This window comes from Haematobia irritans, chromosome 1 (assembly GCF_050003625.1).
Source record: "Haematobia irritans isolate KBUSLIRL chromosome 1, ASM5000362v1, whole genome shotgun sequence".
NCBI classification, from domain to species: Eukaryota; Metazoa; Arthropoda; class Insecta; order Diptera; family Muscidae; genus Haematobia; species Haematobia irritans.
Window position 1 is genome coordinate 40,541,367 of NC_134397.1, and position 24,515 is coordinate 40,565,881.

At 29.2% G+C, this 24,515-nt stretch overlaps 1 protein-coding gene across 4 annotated transcripts; it reads right to left on the reverse strand.

Annotated features, from left to right (window-relative positions):
• Positions 1–1,156: 1,156 nt before the first annotated feature.
• Positions 1,157–23,902, reverse strand: LOC142220688 (organic cation transporter protein). Of its 4 annotated transcripts, none has more exons than XM_075289952.1 (6): positions 23,766–23,902; positions 8,704–9,396; positions 8,484–8,638; positions 4,069–4,572; positions 3,861–4,001; positions 1,157–1,858 (listed from the first exon to the last, which is right to left on the reverse strand). In XM_075289952.1, exons 2-6 carry the CDS (start codon positions 9,279–9,281, stop codon positions 1,431–1,433), a joined length of 1,806 nt encoding a protein of 601 aa, XP_075146067.1. In that variant the 5' UTR covers positions 9,282–9,396; positions 23,766–23,902; the 3' UTR covers positions 1,157–1,430. The 4 variants fall into 4 exon arrangements, with proteins under 4 accessions (XP_075146067.1, XP_075146068.1, XP_075146070.1 ...); XM_075289953.1 differs by lacking the exon at positions 23,766–23,902 and adding an exon at positions 14,639–14,783; XM_075289955.1 differs by lacking the exon at positions 23,766–23,902 and adding an exon at positions 14,588–14,719.
• Between the last annotated feature and the right edge of the window lie 613 nt (positions 23,903–24,515).

Below are 24,515 nucleotides of genomic sequence, written 5' to 3' on the forward strand. Positions count from 1 at the left end.
TTATTTATATAGAAACATTTGTCAATATTCAACATATCTACATGAATTGTTGTTAAAATTTTATTTCTATAGAAAACTTTTGCAAAATTGTATCTCTACAGAAAAATTTTGCAAAATTTTATCTCAATAGAAAAAATTTGCAAAAAAATGTTTCTATAGAGATGAAATTTTGCAAAATTTTTCTATAGAGATACAATTTTGCAAAATTTTATCTCAATAGACAAATTTTGCAAAAGTTTTCTATAGAAATAAAATTTTAATCACAATTCATGTAGATATATTGAATATTGACAAATGTTTCTATATAAATAAAATTTTGACAAATGTTTCTATATAAATAAAATTTTGACAAAATTTTCTATATAAATAAAATTTTGCAAAAATCTTCTATAAAGATAAAATTTTGCAAACATTTTCTAGAGAAATAAAATTTTGCAAATTTTTTTTATTTCTATAAAAAATTTTGTCAAAATTTTATTTCTATAGAAAATTTTGTCAAAATTTTATTTCTATAGAAAATTTTTTCAAAATTTTATTTCTTTAGAAAATTTTATCAAAAATTTTTTTCTATAGATGTTTTTGCCAAATTTTATCTCTATAGAATTTTTTTTCTATAAAAGTTTTGTCAAAATTTTATTTCTATTTATTAAGTACCTCTTAGTTAATTCAAGATTTAATTTAAATAGAAATTATCGGGATCTAATCAATCTCTATTCATTGCTAATGGTCGAATTTCCATGAGAGGCCTAAGTTACCATGAGAAGTAACAGTTAATTGGCAATAGAATAAGGAAACCGCATCTGGAGATATGTAAGGTAGGCCAATTTTTTCAAAAAAATTTTTAGATTAAAGAAAATCTAAAGGACGCACATTTCAATGACGAGTATCCTAAATTTAAGGAAGTAAAATCTTAAAGCAAAAGTTATGAACTTATAATTTTATTAAAAACTTATTTTATAGAAATTTGCCCTTCTTGTTGTGTAAACAGCCACAATTTTTTCTGTGAACAAACCCAATTTATTGATTACCAAATTATTGCTATATTCAAAAATTTTCTTTAATCATACCGCTTCGATTTAAACCACTGATGTATACCTACTTGTTAACTGTTCGTTTGATGACATTTCTTGATCGAAGAAAATCTTTAATTAGCCTCTTTTGTTCTAAATATAAAAGTTTTTATTTACAAAATAATTAACTTAGTTTTAAGTACATACATTTCATCACTTTTCTAAAATTGAACTATACACAGATATATGAGAGCGAGCGAGAGGTATGTGGTGAATGTTTGAGTACATATACCCATAAATTATTTTAAATAATTATTTTTAATGTTCATACAATTTGGATATTTATAACTACTCCACTGCACATATATCATCACAGATGGTGGAGTTGGTTGACCTCCTGTTAGTGTCAATTATCCACTTTTACAAATGTGTATTACTCACATCCATCTCGATACTCCATACAGGTTCTTTGGTTGCTGATTCGGATGAATTTTTCTCCAATGGATTCGCTACATTCTCCTCCTCGCCACCTTTAATTTGTAGTGGAGCTGGTGTATTATTGGCTCGGGGAGTTAACATGAAACAGGTACATATACCACCAAATATACTTAAAACACAATAGGAGCTTAATGATAATGCTACATCGAATTTTTTCAGGACATTAATAAATGGAGCCGACAACAGCCATACACGAGCCCATGTAACTACTGAGAAAACATAAGGGATTTTCTTATTCGCTGGCATTACTTCAGCCATACAGGCTAAAATCATGGATTGGGCACAGGAGACACACATTTTTGGTATTGTGGCTATTATCATCCATAAAGTGACTTTCAAGGTGGGATTCACTGAAAAAAAAATAATGGAGAAAAATAATGCATTAAGGTAGTTGATTTTATGAACTTGGATATTTGTATTTCCCAAAATTTTTATTATATATTCCTTTACACTCCTAAAAAGATAGGGCGAAGGAATTTTCAATAGAAATAAAACGTTGACAAAATTTTCTATAGAAATAAAATTTTGATAAAATTTTCTATAGAAATAAAATGTTGACAAAATTTTCTATAGAAATAAACTCTGCACAAAATTTTCTATAAAAATAAAATTTTGACAAAATTTTCTACAGAAATAAAATTTTGACAAAATATTCTATAGAAATAAAAATTTGACAAAATTTTCTATAGAAATAACATTTTGACAAAATTTTCTATAGACGTAACATTTTGACAAAATTTTCTACAGAAATAAAATTTATATAATTATGGACCGATATGGACCAATTTTGCATGGTTGTTAGAGACCATATACTAACATCATGTACCAAATTTCAGCCGGATATGATGAAATTTGTTTCTCTTAGAGGCTCTGCAAGTCAGATCGGGGGATCGATTTATATGGGGGCTATATATAATTATGGACCGATATGGACCAATTTTTGCATGGTCATTAGAGACCATATACTAACATCATGTACCAAATTCCAGCCGGATCGAATGAAATTTGTTTCTCTTAAAGGCTCTGCAAGCCAAATCGGGGGATCGGTTTATATGGGGGCTATATATAATTATGGACCAATTTTTGCATGGTTGTTAGAGACCATATACTAACACCATGTGCCGAATTTCAGCCGGATCGGATGAAATTTGCTTCTCTTAGAGGCTCCGCAAGCCAAATCGGGGGATCGGTTTATATGGGGGCTATATATAATTATGGACCGATGTGAACCAATTTTTGCATGGTTGTTAGAGACCATATACTAACACCATGTACCAAATTTCAGCCGGATCGGATGAATTTTGCTTCTCTTAGAGGCTCCGCAAGCCAAATCTGGGGATCGGTTTATATGGGGGCTATATATAATTATGGACGGATGTGGATCAATTTTTGCATGGTTGTTAGAGACCATATACCAACACCATATACCAAATTTCAGCCGGATCGGATGAAATTTGCTTCTTTCAGGGGCTCTGCAAGCCAGATCAGGGGATCGGTTTATATGGGGGCTATATATAATTATGGACCGATATGGACCAATTTTTGCATGGTCATTAGAGACCATATACTAAAATCATGTACCAAATTCCAGCCGGATTGAATGAAATTTATTTCTCTTAGAGGCTCTGCAAGCCAAATCCGGGGATCGGTTTATATGGGGGCTATATATAATTATGGACCAATTTTTGCATGGTTGTTAGAGACCATATACTAACACCATGTGCCGAATTTCAGCCGGATCGGATGAAATTTGCTTCTCTTAGAGGCTCCGCAAGCCAAATCGGGGGATCGGTTTATATGGGGGCTATATATAATTATGGACCGATGTGAACCAATTTTTGCATGGTTGTTAGAGACCATAACTAACACCATGTACCAAATTTCAGCCGGATCGGATGAAATTTGCTTCTCTTAAAGGCCTCGCAAGCCAAATTTGGGGGTCCGTTTATATGGGGGCTATACGTAAAAGTGGACCGATATGGCCCATTTGCAATACCATCCGACCTTCATCAATAACAACTACTTGTGCCAAGATTCAAGTCGATAGCTTGTTTCGTTCGGAAGTTAGCGTTATTTCAACAGACGGACGGACGGACATGCTCAGACATACTCAGAATTTCACCACGACCCAGAATATATATACTTTATGGGGTCTTAGAGCAATATTTCGATGTGTTACAAACGGAATGACAAAGTTATAAATACCCCCCATCCTATGGTGGAGGGTATAAAAATGACGAATGCACAAACTTGATCTCAGTATTTAAAATATTTTCCGGGTTAGGTTAGGTATAGTAGCAGCCAGATATTTTTTAGGCTCCCTTCTTTACTATAAGAAATGTGTCTACTCACTTTCCGAATGACTAAAGAACCAGCCCAGACATCCGATTAGACCTGCTATAATATTGCAAGCTCCTGCCCATTGCCATTTCCATTTGTTATGCTTCAAAGTGAAATGTAAAGCCAAGAAACATCCAGCAATCTCGGAAAATCCTAAAATAACAGAAAACAAAGAGTAAGTACCTAAAAAACACCTTTAGATTATATTTTCGAAACTTACCCATAGCTACTGTATTTGGTATTAAATAATCTCTACCAAATGATCGAATATTCAATAGCATACCCATGAAATTTATAATAAATGCCGCCAAGGCTAAATGGGCAGCTAACATATGTGTAACGGCTCGTGGTCCCTTCCATAAATCCAACCATTTTGCCGGTGCTGGAGCTGTACGAAATTTATCTCTTAATTTTCGTAATTGTTCCTCGAAATCCTCGGGTATGTTACTTAGGCGATCATTAATGGCAGCACCCTCTCGAACTATGGCAGCTACTTGCCCTACAGCTTTATCATCGCCATTTTTCAATAGCCATCTTGGAGATTCTGGAGTCCACTGCAGCAGCAGTGTTAATATTAATGTAGGGAATGTTATACCCAAATATATGTGAGTCCAACTGTGAAAGAAGGATGAGAGTGAGGGTAAAAATATGACACCAATAGACCAGAATGTGTCATAGAGTATTATGGCTCCCAAACGATAGGATCCGGAAGTTATATCGGCAACTGAAAGAGATGTCATAGACAAAAATTAACATTTAATGGAATATTTGTAAAAGGAAGAAAATGAGTTTTGAGAAAATCTCAACTGATTTATCCGGTAACAATAGGACGTCTGATGTGTTCAGGACTCAAAAATTCGGATTAATATACCCCTGGAATTATTGAAATCTGCCACCGAAGAACCCACGAGTTGAGATTCAATTGCAAGAGGTAATTCCTCCTGGTCATTGATTGCAACCCGATAATAGGTCTTAAGACGCTTCATTGGAACTGTAACATGCTGACGACAAAGAGTACTGAAATGGATAAAGGACGTTTTGTTTACCTTGGTCCCAAGGATTAAACTCTGTAGCAGAAATTGTCTCACCCGATCTGTCTTTAGAGAAGACAGAAAACTGCATACTGACGGAGAATATCCTTCACTATCAATGTCTTTGAAATAATTTAGAGATCCAGGGATCGATACCATGATTGGTGAGCAGTTTGCCAGACAGGATACACGCCATCACTGCTACACCATCTCAGAGACGAGGAAACCACCCTGCTGGATGATTTGAATATAAGAACCCTCAACCCACATACCGGTCTTTGTCGAAGCTCAAAAGACTGTAGACTGTGTGTAGACCATAGGCATGCATGACCCTATGGGAGGATTTCTAAAAATATGTTGCTGAGAAAACATGTCCTTTCTAATTTCGCACTGGAGACATCAAAGTTGTCAGATAAGAGCATTCCGGGCAGAAACCTCGGGCGATGTATTCAAGACTTACGACTTGTGAGCGGGAAAGTGGTACAAGCATCTAGAGAAGACATATCTTGGATCCAAGCACCACGCGTAAAGAAAACATCAATATTGAATTTTGGGGCAGACTCCGAAACACGTGAAGGCCGTTTGCTGACAATTTGAAGAACACCCTCTCCGAGAAAATTTTGTAAGCAAAGCGCAAAGTTGAGCCTTCCGTGACCTTAGATCGGTCAATTCCCCTATGGTCACCAGCAAGGAAGACCTACAATTATTGACCCAGTTGGTCTGGCTTCGAGGATGCTGAAGCACTTTGGAGAGAATACCGATGTTTTTCTCAGCAGAACATTTAATATTGGCTGATCATCAGTATGGTTTCCCCTGAAGCATGAATACAACCACTGATTTGTGTGAACTAGCAACCAAATTTAAGGATGGACTGAAAAGTCCTCATAAATTTTCCCATACAAGGGCCCTTCGACAATAACCATATTCATGTGTTGAACTAAATAAGCAAACCAGACGCTCGATATTCATATTCGTGACCACATTTACGCACTTTCAAGAATCCCAAAGTTCCCAAAAAGTATTTGACAATCTGTTCGTTTTTATGCGCAAGTAATTCGCAAAAATGTTGCGAACAGAAATGAGATCCAGAGAGACTGGGGAAAAGATAAGACGTTATAAAATATGGACATATCGTTTGGTGGTCCCCTTAACGTTTACGCGGCCCCCGTCCTGCGCAAGGATTTTCACTCTTAGATTCTGGAACTTGAAGCAATCAATCACGGCACTTGTTAGCTCCAATGTCACTTTTAGTTACAGAAAGATTAATGTCCATCAGGTTCGACTTCAGAAGATATCTAAAATCAATCGACGACACCAGTGACAGACGGCAGAAACATTCACGGTTCTGAAAGCTAATCCGTTAGTACTCCCCTCAAAGATTACGCGGTCCCGTTCTGCGCAAAATACTACGCTCAAGGATTTTCACTCTTGGATTCCGGAACTTGGATATAATTAACCACTGCACTTGATTAGATCCAATGTCACTTTTAGTTGGACACATTCTGAAAGAGTAATGTCCACCGTGGTGCAATGGTTAGCATGCCCGCCTTGCATACACAAGGTCGTGGGTTCGATTCCTGCTTCGACCGAACACCAAAAAGTTTTTCAGCGGTGGATTATCCCACCTCAGTAATGCTGGTGACATTTCTGAGGGTTTCAAAGCTTCTCTAAGTGGTTTCACTGCAATGTAGAACGCCGTTCGGATTCGGCTATAAAAAGGAGGTCCCTTGTCATTAAGCTTAACATGGAATGGGGCAGCACTCAGTGATAAGAGAGAAGTACACCAATGTGGTATCCCAATGGACTGAATAGTCTAAGTGAGCCTGATACATCAGGCTACCACCTAACCTAACCTAATGTCCACCAGGTTCGACTTTAGAAGAGATACAAAATCAATCGAAGACACCAGTGACAGACGGAATTGAGGCAGAAACATTCATGCTTCAGAAAGCTATCACGTACAACAATTCTAATGGGAGGATGACCGCAATTTTTAAGGCAAGCACATCAATGCTGAATGGTCATGGACCTCACATAACCTGAAGTTAGGTTAGGTGGTAGCCCGATGTATCAGGCTCACATAGACTATTCAGTCCACTGTGATACCACATTGTTGAACTTCTTCCTTATCACTGAGTGCTGCCCGATTCCATGTTAAGCTCAATGACAAGGGACCTCCTTTTTATAGCCGAGTCCGAACGGCGTTCCAAATTGCAATGAAACCACTTAGAGAAGCTTTGAAATCCTCAGAAATGTCACCAGCATTACTGAGGTGGGATAATCCACCGCTGAAAAACTTTTGGTGTTCGGTCGCAGCAGGAATCGAACTTACGACCTTGTGTATGCAAGACGGGCATGCTAAGTTGGTACCAGGTCTGAAGGATACGAGACCTTCAGACCTGGTAGCAACTTCATTCTATGTAGAGACAGCTCGCTTCCACAAATTTGATGTAGATGTTTGAAATTTTCTTAATTTCGATGGATTTGTAGATGGGCCCTGAATCCAAAGGTTACACACTGGATATATGAGAGATTAATAAGGCTAATCTTGACATACGCGTCAATCTGGTCTGGTGGAAATCAATGGAGAGGAAGTGCAACATAAAAATTGTACAACGGGTCCAACGCACATGTTGTGTTGGCATAACTGGGGCAATAAAGGCCACATCAACCACTGCCATGGATGACAATTAAGATGTTGGGAGAATGGACGGGAACTCGAAACATCAAAGAATTTTTGAGAAGACCGTGGGTGAAATGATGAATGCCGTAACAATCCATGATCGTATACCTGAGGTGACCATAGCTGAAGAGTTTGACATTCTGACGCCAATAAGATGGTTCTGGGAAAATGGGACCCCAGAAAAGATACCAGACGGAAATAACCCTCCAGTTTTTTGGTGCCAATTGACCCCTATTTCCAAGCAGTTGGAATTTTGTACTGGTCATGGGACTGGTTGTATTTAGCCTATTGGTAGCAACTTCATGCATTTGGCTTTAGAACACAATGAACCTATCCTATATCAGTTAACTGCTAGACCGGTGGATCGAAGATGAGTGAGTGGTGACACCGATATCCAATTGTGATTACCGGACCACTGAACAATCCTGCAGTCAGAAGTGCGTGTCATAACGGAATGCTCGGTAATAACACGAGGCCACCATACGTGACCATTTTTAGAGAATGCCAGAGAGCAATGAGGGCATTAGCAGATATTACGGTTCCATCGCGTACCGTATTGCAATGTAAAAGCATTATCAACGATTACTTGCATCCTCTGAGAACTTTATTATGCAGTAGCCGGAAAGGCCAAAAGAGACCTCATACAAAGAGATTTTGGTTAATGACCAATGGATGATATTATTGGTAATAACAATCTCTGCCACACTCATAGATTCCCCTAATGCAATATTGCACCTTGTACTATATTCTATGTCAAGTTGTATATTACCCACAAATATGGATATTTTGAATATGCTGTAAATTAGTGTAATACCAGATAATCCGAACTACCAATTTGGCTGTTATAAAAATTAGTTGATAAATGATTGATGATATATGACATAAAAATGTTAATTCCTCCTCGATATTTAATATACTTACATATAGCTTGGCCCGAGGTAAACATGATAGCACAACAAACAGCCGACAAACATCTAAAGGCACAATGTAAACTAAAATCTCTAGCATATCCGGTTATGACACCACACACGATCTGTAGCATCTGACCAATGAAGTAGACATTGCGAGGACTTATACTGAAAAATAAACGGGAGTGTGAAAATCGATCGAAGATTCCAAGCAAATACATTTTCCAACTTACAATAACATCATCTTGGTAGCGGTTACACCACCCACCAATACCCCAAAAAGATGCCAATATTGAGTCCAAGCCACAAAAATATCTCTCAGGCAAACCAAATCGAATTGCATTATCAATGATTGAAAATCAAAATTGTAGAGGAATTTTGAACATTCTCGACGACCCATGGCCGCATCATCAATGTAACATTGATTGGGAGTTACCGATTGATTTGCTGTTAATCCTTCGACATCACATTGAAATTCCGAGCCAGGATATAATTCAGGAGCGGTGAATATAATGCAGGCCATAAACCATGATGCTGGTATCTTACACAGGAATATAATGAGTATGGTTCGAAGCTGCCATATACCAAAATCACCAATAATTTGTCCAATTATATCAGTGGGTGGAGTAGATGGTTGTGATGGGGCAGGTATTCTCTCATGATCTGGATCTCTTGAGGGATCATTTTTCGTATGCACATCATTGGGTTCTGGGGCATCCATGACATAGCCCATATTACGTTGACCCATTTTGGGGGTGTGTCTGGGTGAATTTGCTCCTCCATTTCTTTGTGTACCATTCGATTGAGGCATTGTTGACTAAGTGTTTTTCGTGTGATCCTGAAATCTGTAGAATATCCTTCGATTACCACTTGTTAGCTGGCCTTTATTTCCTTCTCTCTAGATTTAGCCTCTCATAGTTGAAAATCTGTAAGTGAATGAATTGAAAAATTCCATTTTTAAGATTTTTTAACAAATCGACAACGAGAGGGCTCGTCGTTGAGTTAGATATTAAATTCAAATGCTTCATGCTTCCATGAACAATTCATTTCAATTAATATCAATTTATTCGTATTCTATTCCATTGGCTATCAAGTATTGCATTGGTCTCCCATCCCTTTTGGTTAAGTGAATAAAATTGAATCTTGGGTTTTTTCGTAGTTTACCATCTACCATCTCGAAACCGCAAAATTATTCCTCGACGTAATCATCATGCCATGCCCGGGAACTTATTGGGGGGATAATATCCAATAATGTCACAGCTTTAGAAAGCGCGCATGTTTTTTGTTTTAATTGTGGGGCATAACCTTGATTTGCTTGCTTTCGAAACAATTTCATTTCATTAAATCTATGGAATCAATTAATTGCGTGCGCAAATTGATTATGGCGAAAATTAAAATATTAATCAATTAATAGAGAGAAGCAAAATAAATATGTTCTTCTTAAAAATTACCAGACTGGCACACAGTTGCCAATCGAAAATTACTAAACCAAAAAAAAATTATTTCTAAAGAAAATTATGTTATAATTTTATTCCTACAGAAAATTTCCTCAAGATTTTATTTCTATAGAAAATTTTGTCAAAATTTTATTTTGTCAAAATTTTATTTCTATAGAAAATATTGTCAACATTTTATTTCTAAAGAGAATTTTGTCAAAATTTTATGTACAAAGAAAATTTTATCAAAATTTTATTTCTAAAGAAAATGTTGTAGAAATTGTATTTCTATAGAAAATTTTGTCAACATTTTATTTCCAAAGAAAATTTTAATGTTAAATTTTATTTACAAAGAAAATTTTATCAAAATTTTATTTCTATAGAAAATTTTGTCAAAGTTTTATTTCTAAAGAAATTTTTGTCAACATTTTATTTTTATAGAAAATTTTGTCAACATTTTATTTTTATAGAAAATTTTGTAAACATTTTATTTCTATAGAACATTTTGTCAAAATTTTATTTCTATAGAAAATTTTGTCAAAATTTTATTTCTATAGAAAATTTTGTCAACATATTATGTCTATAAGAAATTTTGTGAAATTTTTCTATAGAGAATTTTGTCAAAGTTTTCAATAGAAAATTTTCTTTTTATTTCTATAGAATTTTTTTTCAAATTTTTTTTTTCTATTGAAAATTTTGTCAAAATTTTATTTCTATAGAAAGTTTTGTCAACGTTTTATTTCTATAAAAAATTTTGTTATAATTTAATTTCTAATTTTGTCAAAATTTTATTTCTGTTGAAAGTTTTGTCAAAATTTTAGTAATAAAATTTAATTTTAATTTTGAAGATAATTTTGTCAACATATTATTTATATAGAAAATTTTTTCAAGATTTTATTTCTATAAAAAAATTTAATCAAAATTTTATTTCCATAAAACATTTTGTCAAAATTGTATTTCTAAAGAAAATTTTTTACTTAAAAAAAAAATTATGAAAAGTTGATTTCTATAGAAAATTTTCAAATTTCAAATTTTATTCCGAAAATTTTGTCAAAATTTTATGTACAAAGAAAATTTTATCAAAATGTTATTTCTACAGAAAATTTTGTCAAAATTTTATGTACAGGGAAAATTTTATCAAAATGTTATTTCTAAAGAAAACTTTGTCAAAATTTTATTTCTAAAGAAAATTTTGTAAAAATTGTATTTCTATAGAAAATTTTGTCAACATTTTATTTCCAAAGAAAATTTTAATGTTAAATTTTGTCAAAATTTTATTTACAAAGAAAATTTTATCAAAATTTTATTTCTAAATAAAATTTTGTCAAAGTTTTATTTCTAAAGAAATTTTTGTCAACGTTTTATTTTTATAGAAAATTTTGTCAACATTTTATTTTTATAGAAAATTTTGTCAACATTTTATTTCTATAGAAAATTTTGTCAAATTTTTCTTTTTATAGAAAATTTTGTCAAAATTTTATATCTATAGAAAATTTTGTCAACATTTTATGTCTATAAGAAATATTGTCAAATTTTTCTATAGAAAATTTTGTCAAAGTTTTCAATAGAAAATTTTGTCAAAGTTTTCAATAGAAAATTGTCTCAAATTTTATTTCTATAGAATTTTTTTTCAAATTTTTTTTCTATAGAAAATTTTGTCAAAATTTTATTTCTATAGAAAATTTTGTTATAATTTAATTTCTAATTTTGTCAAAAGAAAAAAAAATCTGTCAAAAGAAAAAAAAATCTGTCCATAAAGCTCGATGAATAATTGTAAAATTAGATATAATGCATTTGGACGTGAATTGCCTGTTTCGGTATCAGGCTTACATGAAATATAATTTTGTCAAAATTTAATTTCTGTTGAAAATTTTGTCAAAATTTTATTACTAAAGATAATTTTGTCAACATATTATTTCTATAGAAAATTTTGTCAAAATTTTATTTCTATAAAAAAATTTAATCAAAATGTTATTTCCATAAAACATTTTGTCAAAATTTTATTTCTAAAGAAAATTTTTTACTTAAAAAATATTGTGAAAAGTTGATTTCTATAGAGAATTTTGTCGAAATTTTATTGCTATAGAAAATTTTGTCAAAATTATATATTTATAGAATTTTTTTTTCAAAATTTTATTCCTACAGAAAATTTTGTCAAAATTTTATTTCCAAAGAAAATTTTAATGTTAAATTTTGTCAAAATTGTATTTACAAAGAAAATTTTATCAAAATTTTATTTTTAAAGAAATTTTGTCAAAGTTTTATTTCCAAAGAAATTTTTGTCAACATTTTATTTTTATAGAAAATTTTGTCAACATTTTATTTTTATAGAAAATTTTGTCAACATTTTATTTCTATAGAAAATTTTGTCAAAATTTTATTTCTATTGAAAATTTTGTCAAAATTTTATTTCTATAGAAAATTTTGTAACATTTTATGTCTATAAGAAATTTTGTCAAATTTTTCTATAGAAAATTTTGTCAAAGTTTTCAATAGAAAATTTTCTCAAATTTTATTTCTATAGACAATTTTTTCAAATTTTTATTTCTATAGAAAATTTTGTCAAAATTTTATTTCTATAGAAAATTTTGTCAACATATTATTACTATAGAAAATTTTGTCAAAATTTTATTTCTATAAAAAAAATTAATCAAAAATTTATTTCGATAAAACATTTTGTCAAAAAGTTATTTCTAAAGAAAAATTTTACTTAAAAAAAAAAATTGTTGAAAATCATTCCATAGAGAATTTTGTCGAAATTTTATTTCTATAGAAAATTTTGTCAAAATTTTATTTCTATAGCAAATTTTGTCAAAATTTTATTCCTAAAGAAATTTTGTCAAAATTTTATTTATATAGAAAATTTTGTCAAAATTTTATTCCTAAAATAATTTTTCAAAAATTTATTTCTATAGAAAATTTTGTCAAAACTTTATTTCTATAGAAAATTTGGTCAACATTTTCTTTGTATAGAAAATTTTGTCAATAATTTTATTTCTATAGAATATTTTGTCAAAATTTTATCAGTTTTTCAGTTTGGTTTTCTCCGATGAGAAGCCATAGTAACGACCACCGTAGCGGCAATGGTCGCTTCCTCCTCGTATTCATCGACCATAGGGTAAAAATAAATGCAATAAATTATTGGCCTGACAAACACTTCGGCTACCGACTAGAGAACGGCTGCGATCTACCGCAACCGACCAGTGTATTTAGTAAACACCAATATTCGCAATCACACAAATTGGTTACCCATACCTCAGCAGTTTGGTATTATCTTATTTGGTACTCTCTCAATTCTCTTGAGCTAATGCCAACTGCTGGTAATTGTTGTTGTTGAGTGCAATCACACTTAAGTGCCACACTCGTTTTTTGTTTACCGTGCGTTGTTACGATGTCGATTGTTTTACGATTGCAAGACACTGCAAACGAACATTGTTATATACTAGTGGTATTTTTATTCTCGCATTTGTATCAATGTAAAAGATCGCATGGTAATTGGTGTCTTACTCACTGCCACCGACATTTTGCGGGTAAGATTGCAATACGAAAACAAGCCACCGGTTGCAGTTCTCTGCTACAGACCTTGGTCATATGAATAGGACTCCGTATCATCACATTAACCACTTTTCAACCAAGAATGAATTGTGACCGCACAATGGCCACCAAACTCGCGGGATGCCTGTCAACCCGTTGCGCCAGGGGCATTTTGCAGTTCTCTGCTACAGACCATGGTCATTCGAATAGGACTCCGTATCATCACATTAACCACTTTTCAACCAAGAATGACTTATAACCGCACAATGGCCACCAAACTCTCGGGATGTCAACCCGTTGAACTTTTGCGCCAGGGGCATTTTGTAGAGTAAGGGTGTTTCGCCGGAAATGGGCCAAAATACCGCAGATCGTGCAGCGTTTGAAGCCCGTAATTCGTGTCAGAGGTAGCGAAATCGAGAAAATCTAAATTGATTCTAAAATTTGACCTTATTTACGACATGCATTTAAAGAACAAAATTAAAAAAAGTGTAAAAATATAACACTTTACTTGGTTGAATTACGTATTAGCCACTTTTTAAAGTTCAGATATAAAAAATCATCTTGACTCTACGGACAAAATACTTTTATTAGAAATTTTATTGGAAATGAAAAAATTAGAGAAATATGTCTTCTATGTTAAGCAAACAAAAACTCTTTGTGCTCAAGACAATAGTTTTTTTTTCAGTGTATGTGGAAATTTTAAATTTATCTTCGCGCACTATTTCATTTGCATTGATCTTCTTGTGGGAATATATTTCATGAAATCCATCTAAACTACGATGACGGGGGTTTCAAAGAAAATTCTTTTGTTTGATCCATGGTGGTGAGTATTCACTTGTTCCTATTCATGGTAACTCCAAACATGATTCAAGGCTTTTCAAAAAATGTTCGATTTACAAATACTTACATTAGCATTTTGCCTCACGCAGGTATGAATTCTTGAAACTTAAACATGCACTAGTTTAATGTTTTAAAATATAAATTTCTCCAACAACAAAACATGCAAGCTACTCATAAATTTATTTAAAATATTATACAAGTATATATGGGCTGTTGCAATCTTGAGGAATTAAATACATCTGATACATATGGTTATTGATTGTTGTAAATATTGAGAATAATGAAGTTAAGAATGAATATTATTTACGTATGTATTAAGAATTCATTTAATTATAAATCACCATAACATATTTCTCACATTTAATTGTTTCGTATGATAAAATAAAAAAAAAAGTTTTCTGCTGGCGAAAAATCAACAAATATTGAATAATTATTTATATAGTCAATACTGTTTGACATATGGAAGAAGAATAACTGTCGAAAATAAACAACAAAATAATAACAAAAAAAATGTAATTATGTGTCGAAAATGGAATATAGAGGATTTGTCATGTAAACAGTTGTGGGGGCATCGCGATTCACAGAGATGTGAACGTGAGTAAAAATTTAATCAGTCTCACTTATGCTAATGATAGCGAAATATTATTGACGCATGATTATTTTAAAAAATCATCACCTTTAATATTTATAAAATAAATATTAAAGATTAATGCCTATATGCAAAACAATTTATTGACAGATTATCGAATGAATTTATATGGTAAAAGTAGACTTGAAGTTTTCTTTAACTTTTTTGTATATGGGGGTAACATGACAAATATTTATTATTGGTGTCACATCAATATGGGGTCATGTTAAAACCACGATTGCCACAGTTGGTAGAATTCTACCAAAAATTGATTTTATACATTTTTAATAGATTGGTAGAATTTTTGAAGTTTTGGTAAATTTTGTAAAACATTCTCCAATAAAGAGATTCTTTATTTTTCTACAGAAATAATATTTTGCCAAATTTTTCTATAGAACTAAAATTTTGAGAAAATTCTCTATAGAATTAAAAATTTGAGAACATTTTCTATAGAAGTAAATTTTTGTGAAAACTTTCTATAGAAATAAAATTTTGCCAAAATTTGCTATAGAACTAAAATTTAGAGAAAATTTTTAATAGAAGTAAAGTTTTGTGAAAACTTTCTATAGAAATAAAATTTTGAAAGATTTTCATATAGAATAAAATTTTGATAAAATTTATTATAGATATTACAAATTAGACAAATTTCTATAGAAGTAAAATTTTTGGCAAAAATTTCTATAGAAAAAAAATTTTTGACAAAATTTTTTATAGAAATAAGACTTTTGACATAGTTTTCTATAGAAATAAAATGTTGACAATATTTTCTGTAGAAATAAAACTTTGACAATATTTTCTGTAGAAATAAAATTTTTGTCAAAATTTTAGTTCTATAGAAATAGAACTAAAATTTAGAGAAAATTTTCTATAGAATTAAAAATTTGAGAACATTTTCTATAGAAGTAAATTTTTGTGAAAATTTTCATATAGAATAAAATTTTGAGAAAATTTATTATAGAAATTGAAAATTAGACAAATTTCTATAGAAGCAAAATTTTTGACAAAATTTTCTATATAAAAAAATTTTGACAAAATTTTTATAGAAATAAGACTTTTGACAAAGTTTTCTATAAAAATACAATTTTGATAAAATTTTCTATAGAAATAAAAATTTGAAATCATTTTCTGTAGAAATAAAATTTTGCGAAAATTTTCTATAGAAGTAAAATTTTGTGAAAATTTTCTACAGAAATAAAATTTTTAGAAATTTTTATATAGAATAAAATTTTGAGAAATTTTTATATGGAATAAAATTTTGAGAAAATTTTCTATAGAATTAAGAATTTGAGAACATTTTCTATAGAAGTAAAATTTTGTGAAAACTTTCTATAGAAATAAAATTTTGAGAAATTTTTATATAGAATAAAATTTTGAGAAATTTTTATATAGAATAAAATTTTGAGAAATTTTTACATAGAATAAAATTTTGAGAAAATTTTCTATAGAATAAAGTTTTGTGAACATTTTCATATAGAATAAAATTTTGAGAAAATTTATTATAGAAATTAAAAATTAGACAAATTTCTATAAAAGCAAAATTTTTGAAAAAATTTTCTATAGAAAAAAATTTTGACAAAATTTTCTATAAAATAAGACTTTTGACAAAGTTTTCTATAGAAATAAAATGTTAACAACATATTCTGTAGAAATAAAATTTGGCCAAAATTTTCCATAGAATTAAAATTTTGAGAAATTTTTATATAGAATAAAATATAGATTTTTTTATAGAAATAAGACTGTTGACAAAGTTTTCTATAGAAATAAAATGTTGATACAATTTTCTATAGAAATAAACATTTGAAAACATTTTCTGTATAAATAAAATTTTGCCAAAATTTTCCATAGAACTAAAATTTTGCGAAAATTTTCTATAGAAGTAAAATTTTGTGAAAATTTTCTATAGAAATAAAATTTTTAAAAATTTTTATATAGAATAAAATTTTGAGAAATTTTTATATAGAATAAAATTTTGAGAAAATTTTCTATAGAATTAAGAATTTCAGAACATTTTCTATAGAAGTAAAGTTTTGTGAAAATTTTCATATAGAATAAAATTTTGAAAAAAATTATTATAGAAATTAAAAATTAGACAAATTTCTATAGAAGCAAATTTTTTGACAACATTTTCTATAGAAATAAAAATTTGACAACATTTTCTGAAGAAATAAAATTTTGCCAACATTTTCCATAGAACTAAAATTTTGAGAAAATTTTCTATAGAGGTAAAATTTTGTGAAAACTTTCTATAGAAATAAAATTTTGAGAAATTTTTATATAGAATAAAATTTTGAGAAATTTTTATATAGAATAAAATAATAGAAGTAAAATTTTTAACAAAATTTTCTATACACGCAAAAAAACGTTTGGAAAACGTGTACCGAAAACGTTTTTCTTTTGTTGTTAAATTCTTTTGAGTTGCTTCGAAAATTTTAAACTTTTGTCACCAAAAAATAAATCGCTTGTTACAAAATTTTTAAACTTTTATCACCAAAAAATAAATCGTGTAATACAAAATTTTTATTTTTTCATTAAATTAAATTATTTTTGAAGCAACAACACAGTCCATTTCGTTTATATCAAGCACTGTTCTTTTCTGACTTTAAGTCTTTAATAAGACACATTTTACAGTTCATAGTAAACATTTAATATAGTTTTATGTAATGTTGAACATATTTTCGGAATCTTCCGAACATAACTGGAATATATGTAAAAAAACAAAAAAAACTTTTTGGTGTTCGGTTGAAGCAAGGATCGAACCCCCGACCCTTGGCATGCAAGGCGGACGTATCAACCACTGCTCCACCGTGTCGAACTAAATGTATATTTCGTGGGTATGGTATATAAATATAACTTATACGGATAATTGTCTATTGATGACAATAACAGCTACATAGCTCAGTGGATAGTGTGTTGGCTTACAAAATGCATGGTCCACGGTTCGATTCTCCGTACAGGCGAAAGGTAAAATTTAAAAAATTTATAAAATCGAATAATTTCTTCTACATTGTTTGTATTACAGAAAAAGGTACTAAGAACTAAAAAACCTCATGGAAGTAAGAAAGATGTGAAGGAAAATGCAATTAGCCAGAAAAGATTGTTTTTTAGTTAGTCTTTATGAAATTGTTTTTACATACTGGAAAAGAATAAACGTTTATAACAAAAATACTTTTTATATATACTTTTCTTCCAAATATATTTCCTTACAGCGAAAAGCAAATAAGAAACGAACTTTGTTTGTCTAAAATTTCGTTTGGGAGGAAAGATTTTTTTTTGCGTGTAGATATAAAATTTTGACAAAATTTTCTATAGAAATAACATTTTAACAACATTTTCTATAGAAATAAAATTTTTACAATATTCTTCGTAGGAATAATATTTTGACAAAATTTCCTATAGAATTAATATTTTTAGAAAATGTTCTATAGAAATAAACTTTTGACAAAGTTTCTATAGAAATAAAATTTTTGATAAAATTTTGTATAGAAATAAAATTTTGACGAAATATATATAGGAATATAGGAAATTTTGGCAAAATTTTCTATAGAAGTAAAAATTTTTACAAAATTGTTTATAGAAGTTAAATTTTGACTAAATTTTCTATAAATTCAATATAATTAAAAAATTTAATTTTCCTTTTAGATCTTACTATTGAAATCCATTGTGAGTAAGTACTCCTTTTTTTTAGAAGTAGTAACTTTCCCACCATGCAAGCTAAAATTATTATAACATTTAATAGTTCAAGGGATATTTATACATCCAAAAAATAGTCGCTAGTTGGAAAGATAAAAATATATAATAATAGATAAACTTCTAAAACAAAATAATAAAAAAATTTTTTCGAATAAAAACATTTTTTTTCATACTTTTCACAAAAATTTGATCAAAAACTTCAACATAAATTTTTTTAAATTTGGTTTTTTTTTTAAATTTTGGTAGATTATTTTTGGCGCGAGTGGTAGTCTTTAAAACGAATATACGAGTACTTCACAAACTTATATCGATCTTACAAAACTCGTGGACCATGGGTAAGGCTAATGACCTATCGGAACACTTGTGAATAAACTAAAGTATTATCTATTTATCAAACAAATTTATTTTTATTTGTGTATAATAGATATGAATGCTATTAAGGTTCACATATTGTCTTTTTTTTGGAAGTTGACTTAATTGACAAATAAACGTCTTTACCTTTATAGCTCGATGTTACTTTGATAAATGCTAATTGTGTTAATTAATACTAAATATCTCTTTTGTGTCAATAGGGAAGTTTTTGGTAATTTCGATAAAATACACGCAAAAAAAATAATTCTTTCCTCCCAAACAAAATTTTAGATAACCAAATATAGAGGTCAAATCTGGGTATCGGTTTATATGAGGGTTATAAATAATTATGGACCGGTATGGACCAATTTTTGCGTGAATGTTAAGGACCATATACTGACACTATGTTCCTACAAGAGGGTCCGCAAGCAAAATCTGGGGATCCGTTTATATGGGAGCTATGCGTAAACGTGGACCGATTGCGTTGACCATTTGCAATACCATCCGACCTTCATCGATAACAGTACTTGTGTTAAAAATCAAGTCGGTAGCTAGTTTCGTTCGGAAGTTAGCGCGATTTCAACAAACGGGCGGACGGACGGACATCGCTAGATTGACTCAGAATTTCACCCAGAATATATATACTTTATGGGTCTTAGAGCAATATTTCGATGTGTTACAAATGGAATGACAAAGTTAATATACCCCTCATCCTATAGCGGAGGGCATAAAAAATTCTTTTCTGGCTAATTGTAACTCTCCTCACATCTGACTCTCTTCCACGAGGTGTTTTAGTTCTTAGCACCTTTTTCTGTGATACAAACAATTTAGAAGAAATTATTTGATTTTATATATATATTTTTTTTATTTTTACCTTTCTCCTGGACAGAAAATCGAACTGCGGACCATACAACATACTATCCACTGTGCTACGTAGCTGTTATTGTCATCTAACAGAAATGGTAAATTTTTTACTGTCTGGTAGAATTCTTGATGTTTTGGTAGATTTTGCAAAACATTCCTCTCCAATTTACATGTAGTTAAATTTTCTATAGAAATAAAATGTTGACAAAATTTTCTATAGAAATAAAATTTTGACAAATTTTTCTATAGAAATAAAGTTTTGAGAAAATTTTCTATAGAAATAAAATTTTGAGAAAATTTTCTATAGAAATAAAATTTTGCAAAAATTTTCTATAGAAATAAAATTTTGCAAACATTTGCTATAGAAATAAAATTTTGCAAAAATTTTCTATAGAAATAAAACCTTGACAAATTTTTTTGTAGAAATAGAGTTTTGACAAAATTTTCTATAGAAATAAAATTTTGACAAAATTTTCAATAGAAATTAAATTTTGATAAAATTTTCTATAAAAATAAAGTTTTGGCAAACTTTTTGTATAGAAATAAAAGTTTGACAAAATTTTCTATAGAAATATAACTTTGAAACAATTTTCTGTAGAAATAAAATTTTAACATAATTTTCTATAGAAATCAAATTTTGACAAAATTTTCTATAGAAATCAAATTTTGACAAAATTTTTTAAAGAAATAAAATGTTGAGAAAATTTTCTATAGAAATAAAATGTTGAGAAATTTTCTATAGAAATAAAATGTTGAGAAAATTTTCGTTAGAAATAAAATTTTGACAAAATTTGTTAAAGAAATAAAATGTTGAAAACATTTTCTATAGAAATAAATTTTTTACAAAATTTTCAATAAAAATAAAATGTCAACAAAATTTTCTATAGAAATAAAGTTTTGACAAAATTTTCTATAGAAATATAACCCTGACAAAATTTTCTATAGAAATAAAATTTTGAGAAAATTTTCTATAGAAGTAAAATTTTGATAAAATTTTCTATATAAATAAAATTATGACAAAATTTTCGATAGAAATAAAATTTTGAGAAAATTCTCTATAAAAATAAAATTGTGAGAAAATTCTCCATAGAAATAAAATTTTGAATAAAATTTTCTATAGAAATATAACTTTGACAAAATGTTCTATAGAAATAAAATTATGACAAAATTTTCGATAGAAGTAAAATTTTGACAAAATTTTCTATAGAAATAAAATTATGACAAAATTTTCTAAAAAAATAAAATTTTGACAAAATTTTCTTTAGAAATAAAATTTTGATAAAATTTTCTATAGAATTCAAATTTTAACAAAATTTTCTATAGAAGTAAAATTATGACAAAATTTTCGATAGAAATACACGTTTGAAAAAATTTTCTATAGAAATAAAATTTTGACAAAATTTTTTAAAGAAATAAAATGTTGAAAAAATTTTCTATAGAAATAAAATTTTACAAAATTTTTCTATAAAAATAAATTTTCAACAAAATTTTCTATAGAAATATAACTTTGACAAAATTTTCTATAGAAATAAAATTATGAAAAAATTTTCGATAGAAGTAAAATTTTGACAAAATTTTCTATAGAAATAAAATTATGACAACATTTTCTATAGAAATAAAATTTTGATAAAATTTTCTCTAGAAATAAAATTTTGACAAAATTTTCTATAGAAATATAATTTTGACAAAATTTTCTATAGAAATAAAATTTTGACAAAATTTTCTGTAGAAATAAAATTTTGACAAAAGTTTCTATAGAAATAAAATATTGACAAAATTTTCTAAAGAAATAAAATGTTGACAAACTTTTCTATAGAAATAAAATTTTCTTTAGAAATAATATTTTGAGAAACTTTTCTATAGACATAAAATTTTGACTACATTTTCTATAGAAATAAAATTTTGACATAATTTTCTATAGAAATCAAATTTTAACAAAATTTTCTATAGAAATAAAGTTTTGACAAAATTTTCTATAGAAATAAAATTTTGAGAAAATTCTCTATAGAAATACAATTTTGAAAAAATTTTCTATAGATATAAAATTTTGACAAAATTTTCTACGGAAATACAATTTTGAAAAACTCTTCTATAGAAGTAACATTTTGACAAAATTTTCTATAGAAATAAAATTTAAACAAAATTTTCTCTAGAAATACAATTTTGACAAAATATTCTATTGAAATAAAATTTTGACAAAATTTTCTCTAGAAATAAATTTTTGACAAAATTTTCTATAGAAATAAAATTTTGGCAAAATTTTCTATAGAAATAAAATTTTGACAAAATTTCTCTAGAAATAAAATTTTGACCAATTTTTCTATAGAAATAAAATTTTGGACAAAATTTTCTATAGAAATAAAATTTTGACAAAACTTTCTATAGAAATCAAATTTTGACAAAATTTTCAATAGAAATAAAATTTTGACAAAATCCAATTTCTTTAAAAATTTAACTTTCGTATTCTTTCGGGCAGTTGTGAGTAAGATCTTCCTTTTTGTAGACTTTTTTAATATTGGTATATTTTCTTCAAATTTTGGTAGAATATTTTGGGTACGAGTGGTAACCGTGTTAGCATGCCCGCCTTGCATACATACACCCATAGAAAAAATCATGAACGGCGTTGTCATTTCAAAACGTTTCGTTCATGAAAGTGAATCAACACACATGTGTTGTCAAACTGAGAACAGACGGGGTCAATCTGACAACGCTAAAATGACACCATCCGTTGTCAAAACAACAACGAGCGTTCATGATCTGAAAACGTAATGGTTACGAATTTATAAACAAAATTAAAAAAAAAAAGATTTCCGCTACTGTGACTCGAACCTGTGTTGTGCGCACCATACGCGTTAACAGTCGCCTTAGCACATTGCACCATCGGCGGAGTTGCCATAACAACGTCTAACAATTATTTTAAGATTTTTTATCGAATAAGAAAAACGAATGCCGTTCATGAAATCGTGAACGGCCGTGGACAAAATCGTGAACATTTCGTTTTGATTTGTTGTGAACGTTTCCGTTTCATTTTGTCACCGTCCGTTCACGATTGTGGAACGCAATTTTTTCTATTAGTGTAGAGTAGTGGGTTAAAAATAATAATAATAAATAAATAAACCCGAATTTTTTATAACAGTTGCAATGATTGTTTCTTATTGTTTTTTTTTTGTCTTTTAGAGAATCTTTTGTAGCGTCAAAAGAAAACTTCCTTAGAAAAGAAAACTCTTCTTTCATGGTAAATTATTAGGGTTTATTCAAATAAATCATTGTGAAAGTACAAATTTATGTTATAACTTTATCATTTTTTCTTTGCTGTATAAAAATAAAACGGCCACTTCTGCTAAATATAAATAAATAAATAAAATAAAAATTATCACTTCTGATAAGAAATTTTAGCAAAACCATTAAAAAGGAACTATTCGAAAACTTTTCACTTTAGTTGTTTTAGTATTAATTTAATTTGTAAAAGTAATTTTTTTACTTTCCAATTTATTTACTTAATGCGTGACCCACTTAATCCATTATAAGAAAATATAGGTAACGAAAATTGATTTTTGTGTTTAGTTTTTCTGCCTTTTGTTTTAGCCATTTTTATTTTTAAAATACTTTCAACCGCGTGTATACTGCCAATTTTCAAAAAAAAAAAATCACACACCGGCTAAATTGTAGTCAATGCGGAGAATGAATACACTTGAACTTGCTAATGGCACACATTTCATAAAATAACCAAAATTTATTATTTTATTAAAACCTCTTAATATTAAGAGGCAATCTTCAGAATTTCAAGCAAAAACACTTTTCCTTAGAAAGTTTTGTCAACTATAGCACTCAATCAAAATTTACTGATATTTCCAAATAAACCAAAGTTGATAACATTTTTTTTTCATTTATTGGCCCTTTCAAGAAAAAAGTAAACTTAAAATCACACTAAACTATAAATTTATGGCCGTACCGAAAATTTCACTTGCAATTAATTCTACAACCCGGAAAATATAACAGACCCGTACGTAGAACGAAAGGAGTACTAAAAGTAACGTTCGCACAATTTGAAATTTGTTATAAAACTGATAAAACCCTTTGCACGTTACTATTTACGAACCTGAGTTGGTTGATTGGTCTTCGTTTGTAGAAAACGAAGAGATTTTTCACGAAGAACTAAAAGAACGCTAACGAGGAAACATTTACTACTGCCAAGCAGTAGGCACAGCGTAGTCGGCAGCAAAAAACACATGGCCTAAGCAAAAGTAATGCCGATATTAATGTTGACATTGTTGTGAAAAAGAGACGTTGACGTCAACGTCAGCGTCATCGTCAACTTTCAACGTTGGGATAGCGTTATACCAATGAATGGGATGAGAATATTTGGCGCAAATAAATTTTATTGTGTTGATTTGAAATAAGCGTTTGTATGTTTGTATTTTTTTTATCAATTTTAAGATATATCAAGATTAGCAATCGAAGAGAAAAATACCAAGGCCTTCCAAATTGGGGCCTCATTTGATTTAACTTAAATTTCATTTAATTTAGATTAGGGCAAATCTGGGGATCGGTTTATATACAATTATGAACCGATTTTGACCAATTTTTTCATAGTTGTTAGATACAATATATGTTACTTACACTACGTACTTAATTTCAACAGTATCGGATGAAATTTGCTCCTCCAAGAGGCTCCGGAGGTCAAATTTGCGGATCGGTTTAT